The sequence below is a fragment of the Platalea leucorodia genome, assembly GCF_965183815.1.
Source record: "Platalea leucorodia genome assembly, chromosome: Z".
In the NCBI taxonomy this organism is placed as follows: domain Eukaryota; kingdom Metazoa; phylum Chordata; class Aves; order Pelecaniformes; family Threskiornithidae; genus Platalea; species Platalea leucorodia.
In genome coordinates this window covers 55,988,009-56,011,465 of record NC_138858.1, presented here as the reverse complement: position 1 = coordinate 56,011,465, position 23,457 = coordinate 55,988,009, and the positions used below count along the sequence as shown (strand labels likewise).

At 39.4% G+C, this 23,457-nt stretch overlaps 1 protein-coding gene across 9 annotated transcripts in view; it reads left to right on the top strand.

Annotated features, from left to right (window-relative positions):
• Window positions 1–23,457, top strand: part of HOOK3 (hook microtubule tethering protein 3) — a 104,467-nt gene that overhangs the window by 64,535 nt on the left and 16,475 nt on the right. For 8 of the 9 annotated variants that reach the window (XM_082336880.1, XM_082336882.1, XM_082336885.1 and 5 more), the window contains 8 exons: window positions 3,307–3,417; window positions 6,352–6,439; window positions 7,027–7,096; window positions 11,882–12,022; window positions 14,293–14,380; window positions 19,601–19,635; window positions 20,448–20,530; window positions 22,493–22,593. In XM_082336880.1, coding sequence (XP_082193006.1) covers window positions 3,307–3,417; window positions 6,352–6,439; window positions 7,027–7,096; window positions 11,882–12,022; window positions 14,293–14,380; window positions 19,601–19,635; window positions 20,448–20,530; window positions 22,493–22,593 — 717 coding nt within the window. The remainder of the gene's footprint in view (window positions 1–3,306; window positions 3,418–6,351; window positions 6,440–7,026; window positions 7,097–11,881; window positions 12,023–14,292; window positions 14,381–19,600; window positions 19,636–20,447; window positions 20,531–22,492; window positions 22,594–23,457) is intronic. The other variant, XM_082336879.1, reaches the window with a different exon arrangement.

The window sequence follows — 23,457 nt, the reverse complement described above, 5'->3', positions numbered from 1 at the left end:
TAAACAGTGTTCAGAAGACTTGCATGTTTTGCAGGTACTATGTTTGTCCTCCTTTTCTGCAATCCTTATCGTTATTTCAAGTTTACACTAGTTTGCCAATAAGCATTATTTCTTACTTTTAAAAAATGAACAGGTGCTAAGTTTTTTTTCTCAAATTATTCCTAATTAATATTCAGTACTGGGGCTTGAATTAGAGCCTCTTCTTTCAGAAAAAGTATCTACTTTTCACTTACAAATTTCCACCAGTGAGGAATGCACCACAACTGAGGTAAGTTATTGCTGTGGTTAAGTAACCTCTTTTTTTTTTAAGGTTCTAGTTTGTCTGATACAACTGAATTTGTCCAGTTATGAAGGGAGAAGGACGCATATCATCCCTATTTTTTATGTGCACACAGCAGAGCACAAAATGTGTCACCAGCACTCTGGAGTGAAAGGCATCTGTTTATCCTCTTGCTTATCAAAGTGGCATGTGATCCTGTTTCTGTAAAGGTGGAATATGTGCTTAATCTTCTCTCTGCTTCTACACTACACTGACATGACATTGTTCTGGGATTCTTGTTACAGGGCCAGAGAGAACGTGGTTCGTTAAAGTAGTAGTGCCTGCTCTGTATTCCTGCCTGCTCATAAGCTCAAATGGTCATGACACAGGGGTCCCTATATGTCAGTTTACAGCAGAATAAGAATACAGAAACAACCACAAACAACATTGCAAGCCCAGGAGTAATGGGTGTCCCTAAGACTTGATGGCTTTTTTGCCTGCACCTGGCCATCTTACTGCAGCCTCTACAGGCTAATTGTAAATACAGTCCAAATGATTCTACCAGAAAAAAAGAACTTGGACCAGAAAAATGCTGAAATAACAAACAATCAAAGGGAAAAGTAAATGTAGAAAGCAATGGCCTTTCGCACAAGTAGTATCATGTTTACTGGCAACAAATGTTTCACTCCACTGAACAGCTGAGCACATGATATAGGTGTACAACCTCAACATCTGCATCTGATCATCCTTATTTCACCAACAATAAGGATTTTGGAAGGGGCAGTCCCATCATTTGTGCTGCAAAAGTACTCCTCCTTTGCTTAATCATTCCCTGTGTTTTATGGGTAGAATTTCATGTCTGAGAAGCTGTTGGTTTGTACAAAACTGTTCTGCTGGCTGAGACTGGAATAAACCTCAAGTGTGTCATGACAGATGTGAGTTTTCTTCACCTAACTACAGTGCCTCAAAATGAACATACAGTGTGTTTGCCTTCAGTGTCTGTAAGGCTGGGCTCCTTTTGAGACCTGCCTGTAAATCATGACCAGTGACAAAATTAATTTCTGGGAATCCTAAATTGTGCTATAAGAATTAAGCCAGGTACAAGGATTCTGATATTACGTCACTGCTGAGCACTAGTGTGCCCCTGTAGTGGAATATGTCATGTCTGGTGCGTGAAGGATCCAACCCCACTCATGACGATGCCATCAGAGGAGTTATTTCCTTGGCTTAGAAACTCTGTGCTGTGCAGATGAAAGTGCTTGGTTCAAACTCCTGTAGTGATCTGCAAGGAAATCAGATCTTCACCCCACCCAGCAATTTCTGTGAGATGAGGTTAGTGGTGGTGTCTTGGGCTGGGAGATAAATAGCGTTTATTTATTTAAGAGAGTTTTTTTCACTTTTCTGAAAGCAAGCAGAAGCATTTGCTAAGAAACTTTTTATTGCAGCATGAAGAATTGAAATGTGAAGATTCCAGAATTATTTTTTGTAATTTTAATTCAGCCCCTTTGTGCATGTGCATTATATTTTTAACAGTATGTTTTGCTTTTCTTTGCTGCAAGATTCCTGCTTTACTCATTCCACATGTCAGAGAATGCTTAGTAAATGTGATGGTAGTTCTTTTTTTTTTTTTTTTTTCTAATCTTCTGTGTTACCATGTAGCTGTATATCTTTCTATACACTCCCAAGTCCTGATTCAAGACAATTTATTTCCTGCTGTGTTTTTCTACATACCATTACCATAGCATGAGTGATTACAAACAGTAATGCATTTGTTTCCATTTGAGGAGAAAATATACCTATTTTGCAAGTGGGGACACAATGACAGGTGAAGGCCTGCATTTTTTATTTTTATACTTGCAGTTATGCTGATAGCCCCAGTGATGGATGTTGCATCTGAGAAACGAAATATTTTCATATCTAGCATTTTGATATTTTTTTTTATCTGATAATCTCAGAAATGGCAGGCCTGTGCTTTTTTTGCAGCCTTTAATTTAAGAACAACAGCAGCAAAATCGTTCTCTAAGATGTAACGCCATGCAGATTTTTAGGCCTGGTAGTTATTTTGCTATAGCTATACACATTAAAAATAAAAGGTAATTAGAACCACTAGGCAGTCTTAATGTAGATATGGCTACTGCTTTGCTTCACAATTTAAATTAATCACTTTCTCTGCAATCTAAAAGCCATGAAAAAGCCTTCTTATGAATTGCTTCAGAAGAAGCTGTACATCTTTAGCTGAGTCTTCATTCAGCTTTTGTGTTTGCAGGTCAGTCTTTATTCAGCTTACTTGCTTCCATGCTCTGCATTATGAGCTTTACTGATGTTCTGGGAATGAGCCTTTGCTACTAAAGGCTGAGCTTTGAAAAGGCAAGACTTCACTGATTTGCCTCCCATTCACTGATCGTTTCTGCTCAACTTTCAGATTTCTGCTCATTTTATTTTAAAAGCTCTTTACTTATCCGTAGTTGAAAGTATACATGTGACTTTGTTAGCAATGTTCCCTTCTGAGCTAAAGAAAACTGTTTATGAGCCTGTGGCCGAATATTAGTGTATTAAAAATGATCAGGGGTATCTCAGGTTAAGGAACATTACCTGACTGAATAAACTGGTGATTGAATTCTGAGTGAGGCTTGTGAAATAGTTAACAAAAGGTGTAGATAATTTGCTTTCTTCAGAGTTTTTTTCTTTTTCCTAGGCTTCTCAGAATGCAGGAGGATTTTTCTACTTTTCCTAAGCTCTTTGATCCATAGAACTATATAGTTTTTTTCTGTAAACCATGTTTGGGCTTGAATTCTTGTTTTTAGATGTACTGAAAATACTTCACAGTTTTTGCTTCTTTTGCTTGTGCTAAGACCTAGTATTTGAATGCTGTTGGTTTTGCTGAAACACGGAACAACTGATGAAAGCAGTTTTTAGTATGTTCTATAGGTAACGATTTCACTTGTTTACAACATGACTCGTGGTGCATGGTAATTGGCTACTTTGTCTTGTGTATTTTGTTTTCATATTAATATTTGCAGACAAATTATTGATTCTTGTTCTCACAGGCAGTTGAACTACAAAACAGGTTATCTGAAGAATCCAAGAAAGCTGATAAATTAGATTATGAATGCAAACGACTGAAAGAAAAAGTAGACAGCCTCCAAAAAGAAAAAGATGTAAGTGCCAAGGTGTTATTTTTTTGGTAGTAGCAATAGCAACTTTGTGTCCTTTATAACACAGAGATATGGTAATTATAGTTAGCCATTTACAGCAAGCTTTTTAAATTAGGAAGTCTTTTTTTGCTTAACATTTTCTAATGTTTGTGTACAAGATCCTTTTTAAACCTAAGAACTGTACAGCATGGAATAACGTGACTGTACAAAACCATATACAAACCATTTTTAAGAGAAAAAGCCTTCATATTTGGGATCTGAAGCTGTTTCTTGATCATTTACCATGAGAAGCTTAATAAACACCCAGGGTAATGGTAATGTATTCTGAAAAACATTTTAAAGTAGGGTTTCTGCAGTGTCATCCTAGAACTAAACTCCTGTTGCATTTCTTCTAAAGCATTCTTTGAGGTACCATCAGCGTGCATCTCTTTGTGGAGTCATGACTACCGCAGCAAGAGGCTTAGGAGTCATGTAGCGGGACATGTCCTTTGTGGCAATCTCGCGGGTTATGACAGCTGCTTGTTGATCTATCTTGTACTGCCAACATGGAACACACAGGATGGATACCAGCCTGTTCCCTTCCTCTCTGTCATTTGCTGCTAGCGATTCTGCAATTAACTGCTTTGTCCTCTTTTGCCAAGACTGATCCTTCAGACTTCTCTTGCACACTATTGTTTCTCACCAGTTTATTTCAGCGTGTTTCTTAGGAATGTATACACAGGTGCCTCAAACTACCTCAAATCAAGGCCAGCACTTTCAGTTAGCAATTTCTTTGGCTTGTTTTAAGTATAAGTCCATCTATCCATCAGTTAGAATCTCTGTAGGTGTTTCCTGCAATAGCCATATTTCCTGTCCGGTTCTTTCCAAAATTTCCAGCCACTGCACTTGAATAGCATTTGAACTGAAACTTTTCAGCTATATTCTGTTCATAGGTCTTTGATTTCCATATTTTATTAAATTTTCAAACTAGCGTGGACACTTGTCCTTGATATCACTTACATTTGCCCTTCAGTTCAGATTGGAATGCCCATAGTAACTGTATTCGTACTGTGCTTTGGCTTTCTTTCTGCTCTTTATTTAAAGCTTGTTTTTCCAGTTTTGTTATGTTTGACAATGGTAAGGTTGTGTCTGTGGCTTACCCATTGCTCAGTGGACCATTTCATCTTGCACAAAGGATCTGAATTTCAGGCCATTGTCATACAGTTTTCTGTTTTACTTCCTGGCAAATAGTATTTTTGGGGGCGGATGTTGTTTTTCAATACATTCTTTTGAATGGATATGCACCCGTCAGAAGTAGATTACAGCTAAAGTCTCTCAACATTTGAATTAATGATTCACTACCTGTGTTACTTATTCTTTCTGTTCCCTGTTTTCACATATGTACCAGTAAGGTTGCCCACCACAGGTCGCAAGCTATGTAGTGGTACCTTGTCAGTTATATTTTGGAAACAGTTACTGAAATTGGTTTTGTCCTTGTCTTTATGTTCTGGCAAAGTGTGGTAGCATGTTTGATATCTTCAGCTATGCAGCTTGGAATTTTACTTCTGTGGTGTGTTGTATGATAAGTACTAAGATAATTTGATGACTTAGCTTTGCCTGCAGTGTACAAATGAAGCCCTAGAGCTTTTTCTAGTCATTAAAATATTCTGGCATTTGATTAATCAACTTGATGTTTTCTGACTGATGGTAGCAGACTGCAGAATCCTTGCTTTCAGCAGTTGAGTTTGAGCACTCCTCTGTGTGGCTTTTCTTCTGTGGTGTTTGTGGTAAAAACAGTTTTTTCACTTGTGGGGTTTGCGAAATGACTTTCAGTGCTAACAGAATGTACACTTTATTCAGATTGTTCTGACGGTTGCACCAGAGTTCACTCACCTTGCAGGATTCAGAAATACAACAGAAGCCTCTGTCACGCCTCACCAAAATGTTCTTTTCCAAAGTGATTCCAAGTCCCGGATCCATTTGGGCTGAAATATAAAATATATCTGAATCAATCTGTTAATAGGATGAACTGCAAGGAGCTGTCAGCCAACACAACTCCATATCTAAGGTCTGTCCTGGACCTTTTAGTAATACTGGACATGTCTGATTTTGGAGCAAGCTACAACTTGGATCTTTACATAGTTGACGTTTTCTCCTTTCGTTTTTGAATCTTGGCAAACTTCTGGACAAAAACTTGATGCTACCTGTAGATTCTCATTTTTTGCGAAAGGGGACTTTTACCAAATTGGGAGAGTATTTGCTTGATGCTACTGAAGAGCTCATCTGTCTAGATCCCAAGGTGGTCCAGTCCTGTTCTTCAGTTCTCTTTGGATTGAGCCTCAAGCAACTAGTTTTCTTCCGTAGCTAAGATGCTGGTGAATGGCAAGGCCAGTTGACACACAGGAGGAAAGGGATATGGAAATGCTGCTCACACTTTCACTGTTGAAAGACAAACAAAATGAAGTTAATGCAGTTTGTTTGTTATGTTGACTGTGTACTCACCTGCTGTTTATTTCACTCCTGGCTAAACCTTGGTTTCTTGGTGAGGGAGAAGTCTACGGTCTCTTAATTCACTTCCCTTTCCCTTGGAATCAGCCCCAATGAGGGGAACAGGAGGATGGCTGAGTGGTGCCAGTGGATGCTGTTTACTGCCTGGTACCAGAACTTTGTGTCACTAATATCTTGATTTTGTAAGCTTATACCCTGATATTTTTACCCCCATAAGTGCAATACAGAGCAGCAACACTTCTCAAAAAAACACTGTTCATGTGGAATATATAATATTTATGTTTATTCTGTGATGGAATAGACTGAGATACCTTAATTTGAAAATCATCTCTAGAGTTGAATTAAATTCTTTTTAAAGTGTTGAAAGCTGTGCCTTTTGGTGGCTTGTGTGCTGTTAAAGATGGATTTGTAGTACCAAGACTGATATTCATTCTCTTTCCAATTATTCAGAGATTAAGAACAGAAAGGGATTCTTTGAAAGAAACTATTGAAGAGCTTAGATGTGTACAAGCTCAGGAGGGTCAACTCACCACTACAGGTAAAGGAAAAATAAAGAGATTAAATGCATCTTTTCTAAACTTTACAGGACTTCTCTGGAGAGTATTGAATGCACTTTTGTTTAGCACAGAATAAATTTAAGCTCTTCTAAGATCAGCAGTGAAAAGCTGCTTCAGCTATTCATAACTTTTTAAGCATTTGAAAACATTATTTCAGTCAATCAGAAATTTTAGTCTCCTCCCCAGTGTGGTATTTTTATAATGTATTTCTCATTTCTGTGTAGTTACATAATTTTCCTTAGAGAGAGATTGTTTTTTCATGTGTATATAATGTTTCATGTGTTGCAATTTATTTCTGTGTAATGTTGCACAGCTTTGTAGTTCTTAGATAAGCTAATGAGAAGAAAATACACCACAATCATCATCAGAATGGATGAAGACAGAAATAATGACTGTTCTCCAAATGAAATCGTGCTTGCTGTCTGTCTTGTTATAGCCTAACTTTGTGTCATTTTTCCATTGTCTAGCATTACTCTAAAACTGTAAACTTCTAGAAAAATATTTACTTCTGGTCTTTTAAAGAAAGTTACTGGTCTGTTTGCTAAATTTTTTACTTTTCCTAACCCAGGATTGATGCCTCTGGGAGCACAAGAGCCTTCAGACAGTTTAGCAGCAGAAATCGTTACTCCCGAAATAAAGTAAGCTAATGTGTGATTTGTTTTACTAACCTTTACAATGTACCCATAGATGATTAGTTAGTTTTCAGTCTTAGAAAATTTCTACAATGAATGTTTGGTTTTTTCTCTCCTTTTGGATTTCTGCACAACAGGAACTGTTATGTTTAAGACAAAATTCAGTTAACCTCTCTTGAGTTTGCATTGTGCTCCAAAAAAAAGGGAAAACAAAAACCCCTTTATCCTCACATTGTATCTCTTCTTTTCCTGCAGAGAGTTGATAGAACTGCAGCTTATATGTGTATTACAAAAATATTTGTAACAAGAATGTGTTGTTGTACAAAGAAAAAATGACTAAAATTGTGAAAGGAAGAGTAGATTATAAATTCCATTTTATATCATGGCAAATGTTTACAGTCTATTAAAAGGAAGAACAGCAGTGGCAGAGCTGAAAATCATTGTATCTCAAGATGTTGCAGTCTGTGTTTAGCCTTGCCAGTAGGCTAAAAGTTTTTAAGAAAGTCACATTTCAGAAATCTGTTAGCTCTTCAGGAAATCTTTTCTTTTATCTCTATCAAGACTAATACAGTATTTTAACAACTGGAAAGCTCAATATGGGTCAAAACATACTGTTCAGTAGTAAAATAATATCTTTCTAGAAAGCTGATAATAGAAACGATTTGTTTTTTTTCCAGGTGTGCTGCTGCACCTTGCTACAAGAGCAGTTCTTTTTAGTTTGTTCAGAAACACCAAAAGAGAATTTAACATTTTGAGGCAGTGTTAGTTGAAGTATGGAGTTACTGCATAAACCTTCCACATGATTGCGTGAGAGAGGACAGGACCCTAAATGCCATAAATATCCAGGCATAGCCTGTGGTTTCACTAACTCTTCATGTTTGGCTCCTGAAGATGAATTCTGGATTTTATGCAAGCATACATCTGTGCAGACTGTTTGCAGGTGCTAAACTTGGCCATGCCTACTTGATAGAGGTGGACAGTAGCAGTGGCTGCTGTAGGACTGGAACTTCCTGATCTGGAGGTCTGCTGATGAAGGGGGAAGACTGCACAAGACAGCCTACCCATAGGAGTAGCTACTACTGCTCTCTTTTTCCCTCCATGGTTACAGAGCATGGGTCTGTGCTCAAGCACCTTTCTCCATCTCATAGAGAAGACGTGCAGAGCAAATGGGAGAGTTCTGTGAGGCAGATTCAGTCTGTGGCCTGTTAGTTGCACCTGAGGAAATCAACAAGTTCATTGACATGAGGAGTTAGCAGGGCTCATTGAAAGAGCTTTAAACTAGATTTGAAGGGTGAAAGAGATAAAACCAGGCTCACTGGAGATAAGCCTGGGACAACATTCCAGTGTTTGAGGGACAGTGCACTATCAAGGTCCTTCAGTCTGCTCTACAATGAGCACATCTGAAATGTTCCTGTACTGATGCGTGCACCACTTAGCCAGCTCAGTGGAGGTAAGGGATGGAGATGCATGCGGCAGCAAAGACGTAAAGGTTGTTAATGTTTTGGAAACCACAGAAGCACCTGAGAACAGTCACATAGGAATTAGGGCTTCCCCCCCCCAAAAAGCTAGCAGGATCAATAGCCCAACTGAAGTGCATCTACACCAATGCACGCAGCATGGGCAGCAAACAGGAGTAGCTGGAAGCCATTGTGCAGCGGGAAAACTATGATATAGTTGCAATCACAGAACCATGGTGGGAAGACTCACACAACTGGAGTGCTGCAATGGATGGCTATAAACTCTTCAGAAGGGATAGGCAAGAAAGGAGAGGCGGTGGCGTAGCCCTGTATGTTAAGGAGTATTTTGACTGTCTAGAGCTTGACAACGGAGATGAAAGGGTCAAATGTTTATGAGTAAGAATCAGGGGAAAGGCCAACAAGGCAGATATCATAGTTAGAGTCCATTACAGACCACCCAACCAGGATGAAGAGGCAGACAAAATATTCTATAAGCAGCTGGGAGAAGTCTCATGACTGCTAGCCCTTGTTCTCATGGGGGACTTCAACTTACCAGGTGCCTGCTGGAAATACAATACAGCAGAGGGGAAACAGTCTAGGAAGTTCCTGGAGTGTGTGGGAGAGAACTTCCTGACACAGCTGGTGAGTGACCTACTAGGCAAGGTGCCCCACTGGACCTCTTGTTTGTGAACAGAGAAGGACTTGCAGGTGATGTGATGGTTGGAGGCTGTCTTGGGCACAGTGATCATGAAATGATAGAGTTTTCGATTCTCAGGGAAGTAAGGAGTGGGGATAGCAAAACTGCTACTGTGGACTTTCAGAGGGCAGACCTTGGCCTGTTAAGGAGCCTCGTTGACAGAGTTGCTTGCGAGGTGGCCCTGAAGGGCAAAGGAGTCCAGGAAGGCTGGACATTTTTCAATAAGGAGATTTTAAAGGCACAGGAGCAGGCCATCCCCATGTGCCAAAAGACAAGCCAGTGGGGAAGAAGACTGGCCTGGCTGAACAGAGAGCTTTGGCTGGAATTTAGGAAAAAAAAGAGAGTTTATGACGTTTGGAAGAAGGGGCAGGCAACTCAGGAGGGCTACAAAGATGTCGTGAGGTTATGCAGGGAGAAAATTAGAAGGGCCAAAGCCCAGCTAGAACTTAATTTAGCTACTGCAATAAAAGGCAATAAAAAATGTTTCTATAAACACATTAGCAACAAAAGGAGGGCTAAGGAGAATCTCCATCCTTTATTGGATGTGGGGGGAAACATAGTGACAAAGGCTGAGGTACTTAATGCCTTCTTTGCCTGAGTCTTTAACAGTAAGGCCAGTTGTTCTCTGGGTACCCAGCCCCCTGACCTGGAAGACAGGGACTGGGAGCAGAATGAAGCCCCCATAATCCAAGGGGAAATGGTTAGCGACCTGCTACACCACTTAGACCCACACAAGTCTATGGAGTCAGATGGGATCCACCCAAGCGTACTGAGGGAGCTGGCGAAGTGCTCACCAAGCCACTTTCCATCATTTATCAGCAGCTCTGGCTAACTGGGGAGGTCCCAGTTGAGTGAAGGTTAGCAAACATGACGCCCATCTACAAGAAGGGCCGGAAGGAGGATCTGGGGACCTACAGGCCTATCAGTCTGACCTCAGTGCCGGGGAAGGTCATGGAGCAGATCATCCTGAGTGCCATCACGTGGCACGTACGGGACAACTGGGTGATGAGAACCAGTCAGCATGGGTTTATGAAAGGCAGGTCCTGCTTGAATAACCTAATCTCCTTCTATGACAAGGTGACCTGCTCAGTGGATGAGGGAAAGGCTGTGGATGTTGTTTACCTGGACTGTGGTAAAACTGTTGACACTGTTTCGCACAGCATTCTCCTGGAGAAACTGGTTGCTCATGGCTTGGACGTATGTACTCTTTGCTGGGCAAAAAACTGGCTGGATGGCTGGGCCCAGAGAGTGGTGGTGAATGGAGTTAAATCCAGTTGGTTGCCGGTCGCAGGTGCTGTTCCCCAGGGCTCAGTATTGGGGCCAGTTCTGTTTAATACCTTTATCAATGATCTGGACGAGGGGATCAAGTGCACCCTTAGTAAGTTTGCAGCCAACACAAAGTTGGGCAGGAGTGGTGATCTGCTGGAGGGTAGGGAGGCTCTACAGAGGGACCTGGACAGGCTGGACTGATGGGCTGAGGCCAATTGTATGAGGTTCAACAAGGCTCAGTGCCGGGTCCTGCACTTCGGTCACAACAACCCCATGCAACACTACAGGCTTGGGGAGGAGTGGCTGGAGAGCTGCCCGGTGGAAAAGGATGTGAGGGTGTTGGTTGACAGCCAGCTGCATATGAGCCAGCAGCATGCCCAGGTGGCCAAGAAGGCCAACAGCATCCTGGCTTGTATCAGAAGTAATGTGGCCAGCAGGACTAGGGAAGTGATTGTCCCCCTGTACTTGGATCTGGTGAGGCCACACCTTGAATACTGTGTTCAGTTTCGGGCCCCTCAGTACAAGAAAGACATTGAGGTGCTGGAGCGTGTCCAAAGAAGGGCAATGAAGCTGGCGAAGGGTCTAGAGCACAGGTCTAATGAGGAGTGGCTGAGGGAGCTGGGGTTGTTTAGCCTGGAGAAAAGGAGGCTGAGGGGAGACCTTATTGCTCTCTACAACCACCTGAAAGGAGGTTGTAGCGAGGTGAATGTCGGTCTCTTCTCCCAAGTGACAAGTGATAGGACAAGAGGAAACGGCCTCAAGTTGCACCAGGGGAGGTTTAGCCTGGATATTAGGAGAAATTTCTTCACTGAAAGGGTTATCAAGCATTGGAACAGGCTGCCCAGGGAAGTGGTTGAGTTCTCATCCCTGAAGGTAATTAAAAGACATGTAGATGTGGCACATAGGGACATGGTTTCATGGTGGACTTGGCAGTGTTAGGTTTACAGTTGGACTCGACGATGTTGAGGATCTTTTCCAACCTAAATGATTCTCATTCTGTGAAAACACACCAACAGGGTAGAAGTGACTTGCCCAGGTTCATGTAGTAGTTCAGTGACAGCTGAGATTACAACCACCCTTAACACTTGGCATCAAGCTTTGTGGTCTCCATATTTTATCTATAAATCTGTCCAGCTGTACTCTGAGATCTAAGAGGGACACTCAGGCAACTTCCTTGTGTTGTGCTTTCTACAATTACAACTCCTTTAATCAGGTTTGTATTTGGGGGTTTGAAGATATGATTGTTGTTTCAGGTTAAATAGGTAAAGATGATCTTTATGTTATATTTACACCTCGTGTGGTAAACTGTTTTCTTCTTTATAGAGATTGGCATGATTTTTTCTACAAAATTGTATTTTATGTGTTTAGGGAGAAACTCATTCGCCTTCAGCATGAGAACAAGATGTTAAAATTGAACCAAGAAGGTTCTGACAATGAAAAGATTGCCTTGTTGCAGAGCCTTCTTGATGATGCAAACTTACGGAAGAATGAATTGGAGACAGAAAACAGGTAAGAAATTTTGTCCTCAGTTTCAATTGACTTTTCTAAAAATGACGTATACTTTTGACTGTACTATGTCCAGTACTGGCCTCCCCAGGACAAGAAAGACATGAATTTACTGGAGTCAGTCCAGTGAAAGGCCACAAGGATGTGATTACAGGACTGCAGCATCTTTCATATAAGGAGTGTCTAGGGAATAGAGACTATGTAGCCTGGAAAAGAGAAGGCTCAGGGCGGATCTTAGCAATGTTTATAAATATCTGATGGGAGGGTCTAAAGGAGATGGAGCTAGATTCTTCTCAGTGGTGCCCAGTAATGGCAGGAGGCAGTGAGCAGAAATGAAAACACATGAAATTTCATCTAAATGTAAGAACATACTTTTTTTTACGGGGAGGGTTGCTGAACACTGCAATAGGTTGCCAAGAGAGGTTGTTTCAATTCCTGGAGATATTTAAAACCCAACAGGACATGTTCCTGGGCAACCTGCTCTGGCTGACCCTGCTAGATTAAGCCAGTCAGCATACAGGTGCCCATGGGACCAGACAGCGTGCATCTGAGCATGCTAAGGTAGCTGGCTGATATGGTTGTGAGGCTGCTCTCTGTCTAAGCTTTGAATCTACTTTCTATCTAATCTTTCCCAATCTTCCCCTTTGACTGGGGAAGGTTCCTGAAGCCTGGGAAAAGGTAAATACTGCACTCATCTTCAAAAAGGTCAAGAAAGAGAGTCCAGAGAACTACAGAGACTGGTCAGCTCATTTTCTGAGAATTTCACAAAGCAAGTCCATCTGGAATCTGTTTCCAGCCACATGAGGTACAAGAAGGTAACTGGGAAAGGCCAACATGAATTTATTGAGGGCAAATCATACCTAGCTAATCCAATTGGCTTGACAATGAGATGACTGCCTATGTGAAGAAGGGTGAAACAGTGGACTGTACTTAGCTTTAGCAAAGCCTGTGGCACGGTGTCCCATAGTATCCTTATGTTCAGAATGGTTAGATATAGACTCAATAAGTGGACAGTAAATTGAGTGGAAAATTGTTTGGACAGCTAGGCCTAAAGCGTTATCATCAGTGGTATGAAATCCAACTGGCAACCAGTTCCTCAGGCATCAATACCAGGACCAATGCTGTTCATCACCTTTATTAACAACTTGACTGACGTGAGAGACTATACTCTCAGCAAGTTTGAGGATGGCACCACATTGGGAGGAGTAATTGATATGCTGAAAGGGAGAGCTGTTCTTCAGAGGAGCTCAGCAGTCCAGAGAAATGAGCTGATGGGAACCCTGTCCCTGGCTGGGAGGAGCCTGGCAGTGCTGGCTGGGACCAGTAGGCTGGGGAGCAGCTCTGCTGCAAAAGCCCTGAGGTCCCAGTGGGCAGCAAAGGAGGATGTGTCAGCTCGGGACCTCACAGCTGACTGTGACCTGGCCTGTCCTCACCAGGATGAGGCAAGCAGTATGGGAAAATGATCCTTCACCTCTCATCAGTACTTACCTATGTCCACATGTGATCTCATAATTTTGGATTCCCCAGTGTAAGAAAGACACGGATGTACAGGAGTGCAGCAGAATACTGCTAAGGTGAGGGATGCTGGAGGATGTGCTGTGTGGGAAAAGACTGAGAACTGGGTTTGTTCAGGCCAAAGAAAAGGTGGTATAGAGGAGATAATACTGTCATCTACATCTACCTGATGGGAAGGTGTCAAGAAGATAGAGCCAGACTCTTCTCAGAGATTGACAGTGGAAGGACAAGAGGGAACAGACACAATATGGAGTATGGGTCTGAGCTCTAGAAGGGAGGCCCAAAGAGGTTGTCAGACCTCCATCCTTAAAGGTGTCCAGACCTGGACTGGACGTGGTTCCCAGCAATCTTCTCTAAGTGCATCTGCTTTAAGGAGGAGGTTGGATTTAGACAACCTCTGGGGATCTCTTCCAACCTATAGGTTTATAGGATTCTGTGACTGTGTAAAAGCAGTAAGCTAGTAGCTCTCACACAGTAAAACTGACTGTTAGAAACTCTTGTTTCACGCATATAGAAATGATTTCTTAATACACGCATTTGTGTTGTCTTGGAAGAGTATCAGAATGTTCTGGATGACTACAGGCTATAATCTCTGGAACTGCTGTATGCTCTAACTACTGTTGTAAAATTTCTGAGAATAAAATATGGTATTGCATCTTTTGTGTAGATGATGTGAAAACACTGGACACTAAAAATCTCAGGCTTCTTCTTGCAGTTGCTTCATTTTTCTGAAAAATGAAATATTATCTCTTTCCTAGATTGGTAAATCAGAGACTTCTAGAAGTGCAGTCCCAGGTTGAAGAACTACAAAAATCTTTGCAGGATCAAGGTTCAAAAGCTGAAGATGTAAGTAGAAATGTACATCAAACTTACATTCAAGTAGTTACCATTTTTGAAACTTTCACCTTTTTGTAAAAAAATATGTAAAAGAAATATGCAAATGGAGATTTCTGATAATTTTCCATATTTACTCATATGGTCTTATCACTAAATTGTGTTTCTCTAAATAGGATGTAAGACATAGTAAGACATTTGTCTAGAAAAGAAAACCATCCTATGTAGAGAAGGTGTCAAATATGTTTTATTTGATTAATTATGTCTGTTCCAATAGTAAACTTAACATTAAAATTACTTAATTACAGTAGAGAGTTTTGCAGGGAACTAAGGAAATGTTAATTCTCCACGTCTTAATAAAGTACCTGAAGTTATTTTTGGTTTAGTTTTCTTAATGAAAGTTAAGACCTTTCCTGCCAGTGGAAGCTCTGTAATTGTGGATGTAAATGTATCTCATAATGCAAGAATTGAGGCAGGCCAAAACTAAAAAAAAAAGTCAAATAATTAGTCACTCAACATAATGCAGCATTTTCTGTTTCTGTATACAGAGTTAACTTTATTTTTAATGTAAGAATACGCATTGTGGCAGAGTTAGTGTGGAAAACAACTTTCAGTCTTCCACTCAAAAATTGTGTTTGCCATCTCCTGTGTTTGAGAGAAGAAGCTCTACAACTTTCTTGAAAGCAGTAATTTGCTGGACTGTACATGCACAGTGTATGCTCACAACCTCAGTGTATTGTGTTGCTAATTGGCAACAAGTTGTAATGTGTTGCTTTCTATTTTTGTGGTTTTGTTTTAACTAATTTATATGAAACAGTGAAAGTTTTTACTAGCTGTTTATTTTCATTTAAGGGTGTGTTTAATTTAGCTTATCCTTCTAATTTTCAAAATAAACTGTATGAAAGTAAAACACTTAGTTGAGTTTAAATAAGATTATTTTCCCAAGTAACTTAGAATGTTTTTAGAATGCATTTTAAAATAAGTCCATACTATTATGTGATTCTGAGATATTCTTTGTTGTCTTGATTATTGGCCAAAATCAGATTTTTCAGGGTGAACAAGAATGTGAAAAAATTATTCTCAGATATTGTGTATTGTAAACGATCCCTCTCTAATTGAATTCAGCTTTATTTACTGCAGTTTTAATTGTGTCCCTTTTTGAGGCTCTGGTTTGGGCAGTAATTTAGGACGTGGCTGCAGCTTACTTACAGGACTGGTTGCAGCCTATGTAGGAATCATCTGAGATGATTCTGTTAACAGCAAAACACCACCATCACAACACCATGGTACAGCCTCCCACGTGTACCAGGCAGCCCTTGTCAAATCAGAGCTGGCAAGCTCATGATGCAGTTGCTGCATTCCTGGTTTCTGTGTAGGTCTGACTGTGCCAGTGGTGATTTATAGGCACAAGTCCCATGGCCTGTTTTGCCGAGTTTGGTGTGTAGGATTTGATTTACTCTTAAAGAAGCAAAAGACAATGTGTAGACTCGGAGAAGTATTGAGGCTGCAAGAACATCTGAAGGTATGGACACCTCATCCAGTCTCCCACACAAAGCAGAGCAAACCTCAGAGTCAAACCCAGCTGCTCAAGTAGATGGAATTTGTGCTGGCACCACCTGAGCTATCCTTAAGATATCTTTACAAAAAGAGTGATTCTTCAGAAGCATGAGAAAAAGAATAAGGAGAGACATGGCATACAGTTCATCGATGCATCATTTTTAGCATGTTTCCTCTGTTTTTCACTACTTTTCTGCAACAATACACTGAAATCCGTATTTTTGTATACTTCTACTGTAAATATGCTCAACCCAGAAAACTGAAGATCCCATTTGTCTTCAGCCCAGAAATATATGATGAGGGCTTGGGGGTTGGTTTGTTTGTTTGTTTGTTTGAGGTTTTTTTTTAGTTTTGTTTTCAAAGTTGAAGTTGTTTTTTAGGCTTGCCCAAAAAGTAGTAAAAGCACTATCCTAACCCAGGCAAGTATCATTGCAATGATACATACTGCTTGCTGAGGTCCACATGGGGAAGCAGTTTTGATTTTGTATTGAAGTGCAGTGGAAGGTGGATGTTAGGAAGATATCAGTGCCATTAGGACTGTAATGGGCACTGACACATCCTGTTGGGATGCATGATTAGTCCATCCTGGCTGTTGCCTTGCTAGCCAGAGAAAGGCCTCCTTACCCCAGTCTTCCAAACTATAGAATCAACTCAGACATGCCTGGTGTGGGCAGAATAGCAGGTTTGATTTATTATTCTCCAGAATGCAGTGGTCATGTGTAGGGCTGCTCAACAGGTTCCCTGAACAGCTTCGACTACATCATTTGCATGCCTTATTATCACTCTCTTCTGTCATCCTTGTTCTCCCTTTCTCTGCGCTAATTCCTTCCGGTATAAACAACCTGCCTTTAGTTACTTCTACCCCACTGGACGTAGTCTTGCTAAATCCGTACCACGTCTGGTGTATCTCATGCTGTTACATACACAGTCATGGCCTTATATGCCGTTACTGATACAGTTACTAAGTCTTCCTGACTTGGCACCTCCCTAAAAGGTCCCTAAAACTCTGTTACCTGTTCAGTTACCTGTGAAGTTCAGCCGCTTTGCTCATTTGGTGAAATGCTGGAACAGGTTGCCCAGAGAGGTTGTGGATGCCCCATCCCTGGAAACATTCAAGGTCAGGTTGGACAGGGCTCTGAGCAACCTGATCTAGTCGAAGATGTCTCTACTCATTGCAGGGGGGGGTTGCACTAGGTGACCTTTAAAGGTCCTTTCCAACGCAAACTATTCTATGATTCTATGATGACTCTTAGCATCTGTGAAATCGGGCCATCCCTCATGGTGCTGTTTATAACTTTTGTCATCTTCTCACAGCATTAGCAGTCTCATCAAGCAATTTTCTCAGGTTATGTGCCATAGTTTCCCTCACCCTGCTACGTTAGCTTGACCTCAAGCCAGAGCCTAGCCATCTGCCTGTGGCCTTAACATGCAGAACAAAACCAAACTTCGGATATGTGGCTTTGAAGCTGACTGAGACTGCAAAAAAAAAAGTAATGTTTGCCCATTTTTAGAATATTTATTTATTTATATATTTATCTGCCTTGCTACAAGAATATACAGGCTCTTTGGGTGGCTAAAATTGCACATTTCACCTTTTATTCTTTTTCCTAATCTCGTGTCTTGGATCAATTACTCTGGGTAAACTCAGTCCTGCTTCTTTTAATTGTGTGTACTGTTTATCATTGTGAGTTTCTTGCTTGTGAGAACATATGACCTGTCTAGATGGGACAGTGACCAGCACTGTCACAACAATGCTGGTACTATGCAAATAATATATATGAAAATATACCAGTGGAATCAATGTTGACAAGTAGTTATGTCTGTTCCAAGCAAAACCCAAGTGCAATACAAGGATTGCAAAAGAAAAGCTCAGTTCAGTTTTTATTTTCTTACCTTAGGAAAATGGGCACTGCTGCCAACTTTTCCCATTCTTGTCCAAACCAACCAATAGTCCCCTAAATGATCAGACATAAGTGATGGTGCCAGTTCAAATGCATTGTGACCAAGAAAGATGCATACAAACATTTATTGTTACAGAAAAGGCGGTGTTGCTGCAGTTTTTCAGAGGACTGGAAAAGGAAAAAGCCAAATGGTCAAAACCTACAGCTCCTTAGCTGCTACAAATTTCTGACTCTGAAGTCAGTAGAGTCATGCTTTCTTGTTTTTACATTCTCCCCAACTTTCTTATAGTGCGATAAGGAAATCCAACTTTGAAATAATGAAAAAGCATGACCCAGGAATGTGATCAAAGATAATATTTTGAAGTATTTACACTATAACTAAGCTAAAAGCTTTTTTGGGTGCACACATTCATTGTCTCTGTTGGTCAGATGTCTGAACCTTTGTCGAAAGACCATTGGAGAAAAAGCAATGAAGTAATTTTGTTGATGATTTTATCTTATATTTTGATGGTGTTCTGGACCATCAGTCACATGCTGGACCTCCAGTGTGATTGGTACTGGATAAATACTAACCAAAAAGGCAGTTTCTGATTTAAATATTCTACATTTATCTTGTATTCAATCAATGTGGCAATAACACAATTCAGAATCACTCCACAAAAACACACACATCTCTTAATTTTGGTTGTAGTCCAATAGACTGCATATTTTCTCCTGTTTTTTTACATTTGTACATGATTTCTGTTTTAAAATTACTTTCCAAAATAGCAGTTCCTCTGCTTTGAAATTCTGGTTTGAACACAATGATTTACAAATGTGCTTCTTTACTATTTTTATATTTTTGTTTTTAGTGATATGTTTTAGAAAATGTTACAGGATGAAACTGCTGATGACAACAGAGGAGAAAAATGCGCATGTGTGAAAATTGCATAGCTTTAACTTTTTCTGTTCATGACTTTCTAAATAGTTTCTTCTGTTGGCTGCTGTTTTGCTTTATACTAATGTCATCTCTGTTTCTTGGCATGGGCTTCTGCTCAAGGCTATTGTGAGTATGGCTTTCTATTTACTTAACACTACTTTCAGTTTATAGACATTTATTGCATTTATTTTTTTTGAAAGATACTCACTGTGTATGAAGTGAGTTTAAAATTAAAATAAAATTTACTTTGAAGCTTTTATTCAAAGACCTTATCTAAATGTGATTTAACCAGAAAGTGGAACACTGTAAGTTGTGTGATAATTTTTATGTGTCTGTAATCAATAAATATGAGAAACAGAAAAAGGGTAAAATTTGTTCTATACTCCAGTCAGAAACACTCTACTCCTAGTTTCTATGGGGACAGGAATTTACTTCAACTAATTCGCTACATGTCTTCATGCAAATTGCATTGCAATGTTGGTAGGACAGCTCTTCTACCAAATTTTGCTGCACTTTCCAATTTCAGGTTAATTTATTAAGTCTAATTACAAAAGTACTGAAGAAATTAAAACAACTGACATAGAATTTTGTCGTTTATGGGTCTTGCTTTTATTGATCTAGTTCCTGGGAAAATATTTGTAAAGTTACAAAGCTCTCTAATTTCAGGAAAGTCACACAGCTGTGGAGAGAAGGATGGTTACCACAGAGGATGACTTTACAGTTGTGATCTAAAACTGTGTGAAGTAAAAAGTTGGATTTTGGTTAGAATGTCAAAATTATATGTTTTAAATAATTTTGAAATTATGTTAAATCTCCACAATATATTAAAATAAAATGTTTAACTTTCTATTTTAGTCAGTTCTCCTGAAAAAGAAACTTGAAGAACATCTGTAAGTATTTTGTTTGCCTATTTTATTTGCCATTTGAAATTATGTGTTTTCCATATGGTAAGGAAGGCAGACAGTCATTAATCATGCATCTGGAAAATACACAACTAAGAGAAATTAGATAACGCAGGAATGTTTGGGAATATGCTGTTCAGAGACTGTTTTCATCTCATAGAATACCTTTGTGAAAGCAGTAATAGCGATGAAAGAACTGTCATTTTGTGGTGGTTAGAAAACTTCGCTTAACATTGTGTAAATCTTTACTCAAGAGGAGTAAGCAATTTTGTTCTGAGGAAAGCATGTTAATGTAAACAAAATTAATTTTTTTACTTTTTAGTGTACATTATGGCTTAAAAGGTAACATTTTAGGAAGTGTTATAATTTTGTTCTGCTATTTGTGAACCTCTTTTACTTCCCTAACATGCAGTGAACTGTTTGCTTTTTGACTGGCTTGCAACAAAAAAAGTAGTTTCTGTTGCCTTTGGGTTTAGCCATTCTTTCTCAATGTAATCTCAATTACGAGCATTCATTTTAGGCATGCATTGTACAATTAACTGTAAGTTATAAATTAAGTTTATAATTACTCAGAACGAAGCTGGCTGTTGTTACAGTTCTCCATACACTGTAAAGTTTTTCAGTTTATTTAACAAATATGTCAAGAGCGACGTTGTCATTTGTCTTTATGCCTCACAGCAAAAATCAATTGTGGTCTCAGAAATATATCACTATCTGAGGATTTTTTGTATCACTTAATGTTCATTCAACCACAGTAATAAAATTGAGAAAACAATATGTGCTTTTATGGTTTGTAACAGTGAGAAGCTCCATGAAGCTAACAATGAGCTACAGAAGAAACGAGCTATTATCGAAGATTTGGAACCAAGATGCAATAACAGTTGTGAGTTACCTGTGCAGTCCATTTCTTTTCTTTGTAAAGTATTTCATGTGCAAGGTCTTTAATAATAATATCTATAAGAGGTGCAAGATAATCAAAATGTACATTTTAAATAGCAGTGATATGTATGGAAGCTATGGTGACCAAAAAGATCCTTCTAACACTGGAAATGCAGGGGATCACGTTTTAGAGACCACGGTAGTAAGAAATGACAGTGGCCATAGAAATACTGAGTCACTGTCATACCTGTCATAGGAACTTAGCTGTTGAGAAAAGTCATGTCTCCTAAGGCGCTAATTTAGGAGATCCTTGCTGCTATCACCAGGTTATTTTTACTCCCAATATATATTCCTTCAGTGTGTTTTCAGAACTGTGTTATAATTTGAGAAATTTTTGGACACTGGTCAAAGAGAATGTAAGATACATGTTGTATTGCTCAGATGGTATCTAGAATCCAGCATCCAGTTGCTTTTTAGCACATTAATTCTACTTTTTTCCTGAGAAGTATTGGAGGAGGTAGATTGGTTTTTTTCAAGCCTACTTATTACAGAACAAGGCAAAAGACTGCAACCAATGGCAGCTTTTCTGGTTTGTGCCAAAGCAATTTTATTCATAAAGAGATCGAGGAAGGTAGAAATAATCAGTTCAGTATTCATTACATACACTCTGTATCCAAAAAGAATTTTCATTTGTGTTGAGCTAAAACTGCAGAATATGTTATAAATTCCACATTTTAGGAAATGAGGTCCAGGGACTTCATGGGTAGCTAATAAATACATAATCCTGTCGTACTTGATAAGCTTCAGTGCGAATGTAATAGCAGTCTTCTGACTTGCTAGCTTCTAAACATAAGGGCATATTGAGGCTTCTGTAGTTAGTTTACTGAAATTACAAATTGCTTTTTAAAAATCTAGGTCTGAACTTTTGTCTTGGTAAAATAAAAATAGTTGTACCTTCTTCCTTTCTTTCCACGCTCAGGAAAAGTGTGTGAATTATTTTCTCAGATTCTTTTAACTCTCCTGGATATGACCAAAATGCTTGGGCTTTGTACAAGAACCATGGCACATTTTGAAAAATGGATTCTTGCAACCTTGGAGACCATCTGCTATTAGTCTTCTTACTGATCAGTGAAAATCTTACCTGGTCCTGTTACCAGCTTAGTGTTTTCTGAGTGCTTACAGAGAAAACTATAGGAAAAACATTAAAGAACATTTCAAAATGAGGCTGCAAAACAGATGGATTGAGGGTTACCAATTATCTAATGTTGTCTGACAACCAGACATCAATGTTATATGCTATTTGATCCAGGATGATGCAGCTGATTTTTTTTTTTTCTTCTGAGATCTGAGAAGATGTATAGAAGAAGTATAAGGAATAGTGGCTTGACATATTCTTATATCAACACAGGAGAAGGCTGTGCAATGAAGTTGTCCTGCTGGTCTGCATTGCTGCTTAAGAAAATGTGGGGGAAAAATTAAATTGACTATATTCATGTCACAAGTCTGATAAATTGTGTCCAGTGTTACAGTTTAGCAGATTTAAGCAAGAGTTGTGCCTGTTAAGAATTATTCCTCTTACATAAAATAGGAAAACTCACATTTATCTGAGTTACAATACCAAGATATTATAGAATCTGTAATTCATTAGTAAACTCATTTTCTAAGTGTGCTGAGTAATGAGATTGATTTATGATTCCATTTCTCTTTATTTTTTCATAATTTTTAAAAAAGTAAAATTTGTGTACAAAACGGCTGTCTCATGAGGTTATATAGGAGTACACATTTTTAATGTGTTTCTCAGCTTTTTAGTAATTAAAACTATGGTACCTGCTACATCAGGTTCCTTATGTTAGCTTTTCTTAACTGAAATAAATTCTAACTGAGCCTTAAATGTCTGTTGAAAAACATGAAAATAAACATAATACAATTATGTTATTTTCCAATGTGTGCATCTCCTGACATAAAGCACTCAAAATTGAAGAATTACAAGAAGCTTTACGGAAAAAGGAGGAGGAAATGAAGCAAATGGAAGAGAGATACAAAAAGTATTTGGAAAAGGCCAAAAGTGTAAGTATATGTGTACCATGTTAATGATCCCTCTCTGACAGACTGCACTACATGTCCACTCTGCAGGAATAAAAATAAAGGAGGTATCTATACATGCTAGCAAGTAAAAGAGAAGGAAGGCCCACTGAGTTCTTTGTATCTTCTCACCGTTACAGTACCTACTACTGATTAATTCTGCAGAAGATTTTACCCTGTTTTTGTGTTTATGACTGTCCTTTTTTGCTGCCTATCTGTAAGCCCTTCTGATGCCTCTGTACAAACGTATACCCACTGCTACAGATTTTTGAGAGTCACCCAGACAAACCTTGTTAAGCACGCTTCCATGTTGGCTGATGACAAGAAGAGGGTGTTAAACCCTTTCTGATGCTGTGATAACCTGTTTCTTTGCAGAAATTCTTCCAGACTTCTGTCTCTGAGTGACAAATTTATAGGTCAGCTAAAGCAGTGTCCATACTAGGACTGGTGGTATAGCAATAACCAAAATAGCTGCGCTGTATTTTAGAGAACCACCCATCTAAACCAACTGAAGGGAAGGAAGCTCTGTGAGCTGTACTCTTTAAATGGCATTTGTGCAGGGACTTTTGGGGACTTCTGGCACAGCTGTCATGAAGAGTTCTACCTCTTTTCACACACAAATATGGCTTAATAGCACCAAGTACAAGCGCAGTTGGACCAACAAACTCTGGTTTTATCCATTTGGCAGAGAGGGAAAAGGAAGTTTGTCGTTCTTTCCTTCACAGCTGTTGATGTGTGTTTCTAGATGGTGTAGGCTTCTTCTGGTGCTCAGTCAGTAATGTCTGTCTTACCTGGAGCAGATAATTTGATACACTTTTTTACAAATACAGCTTTTAGCTACATCAGATT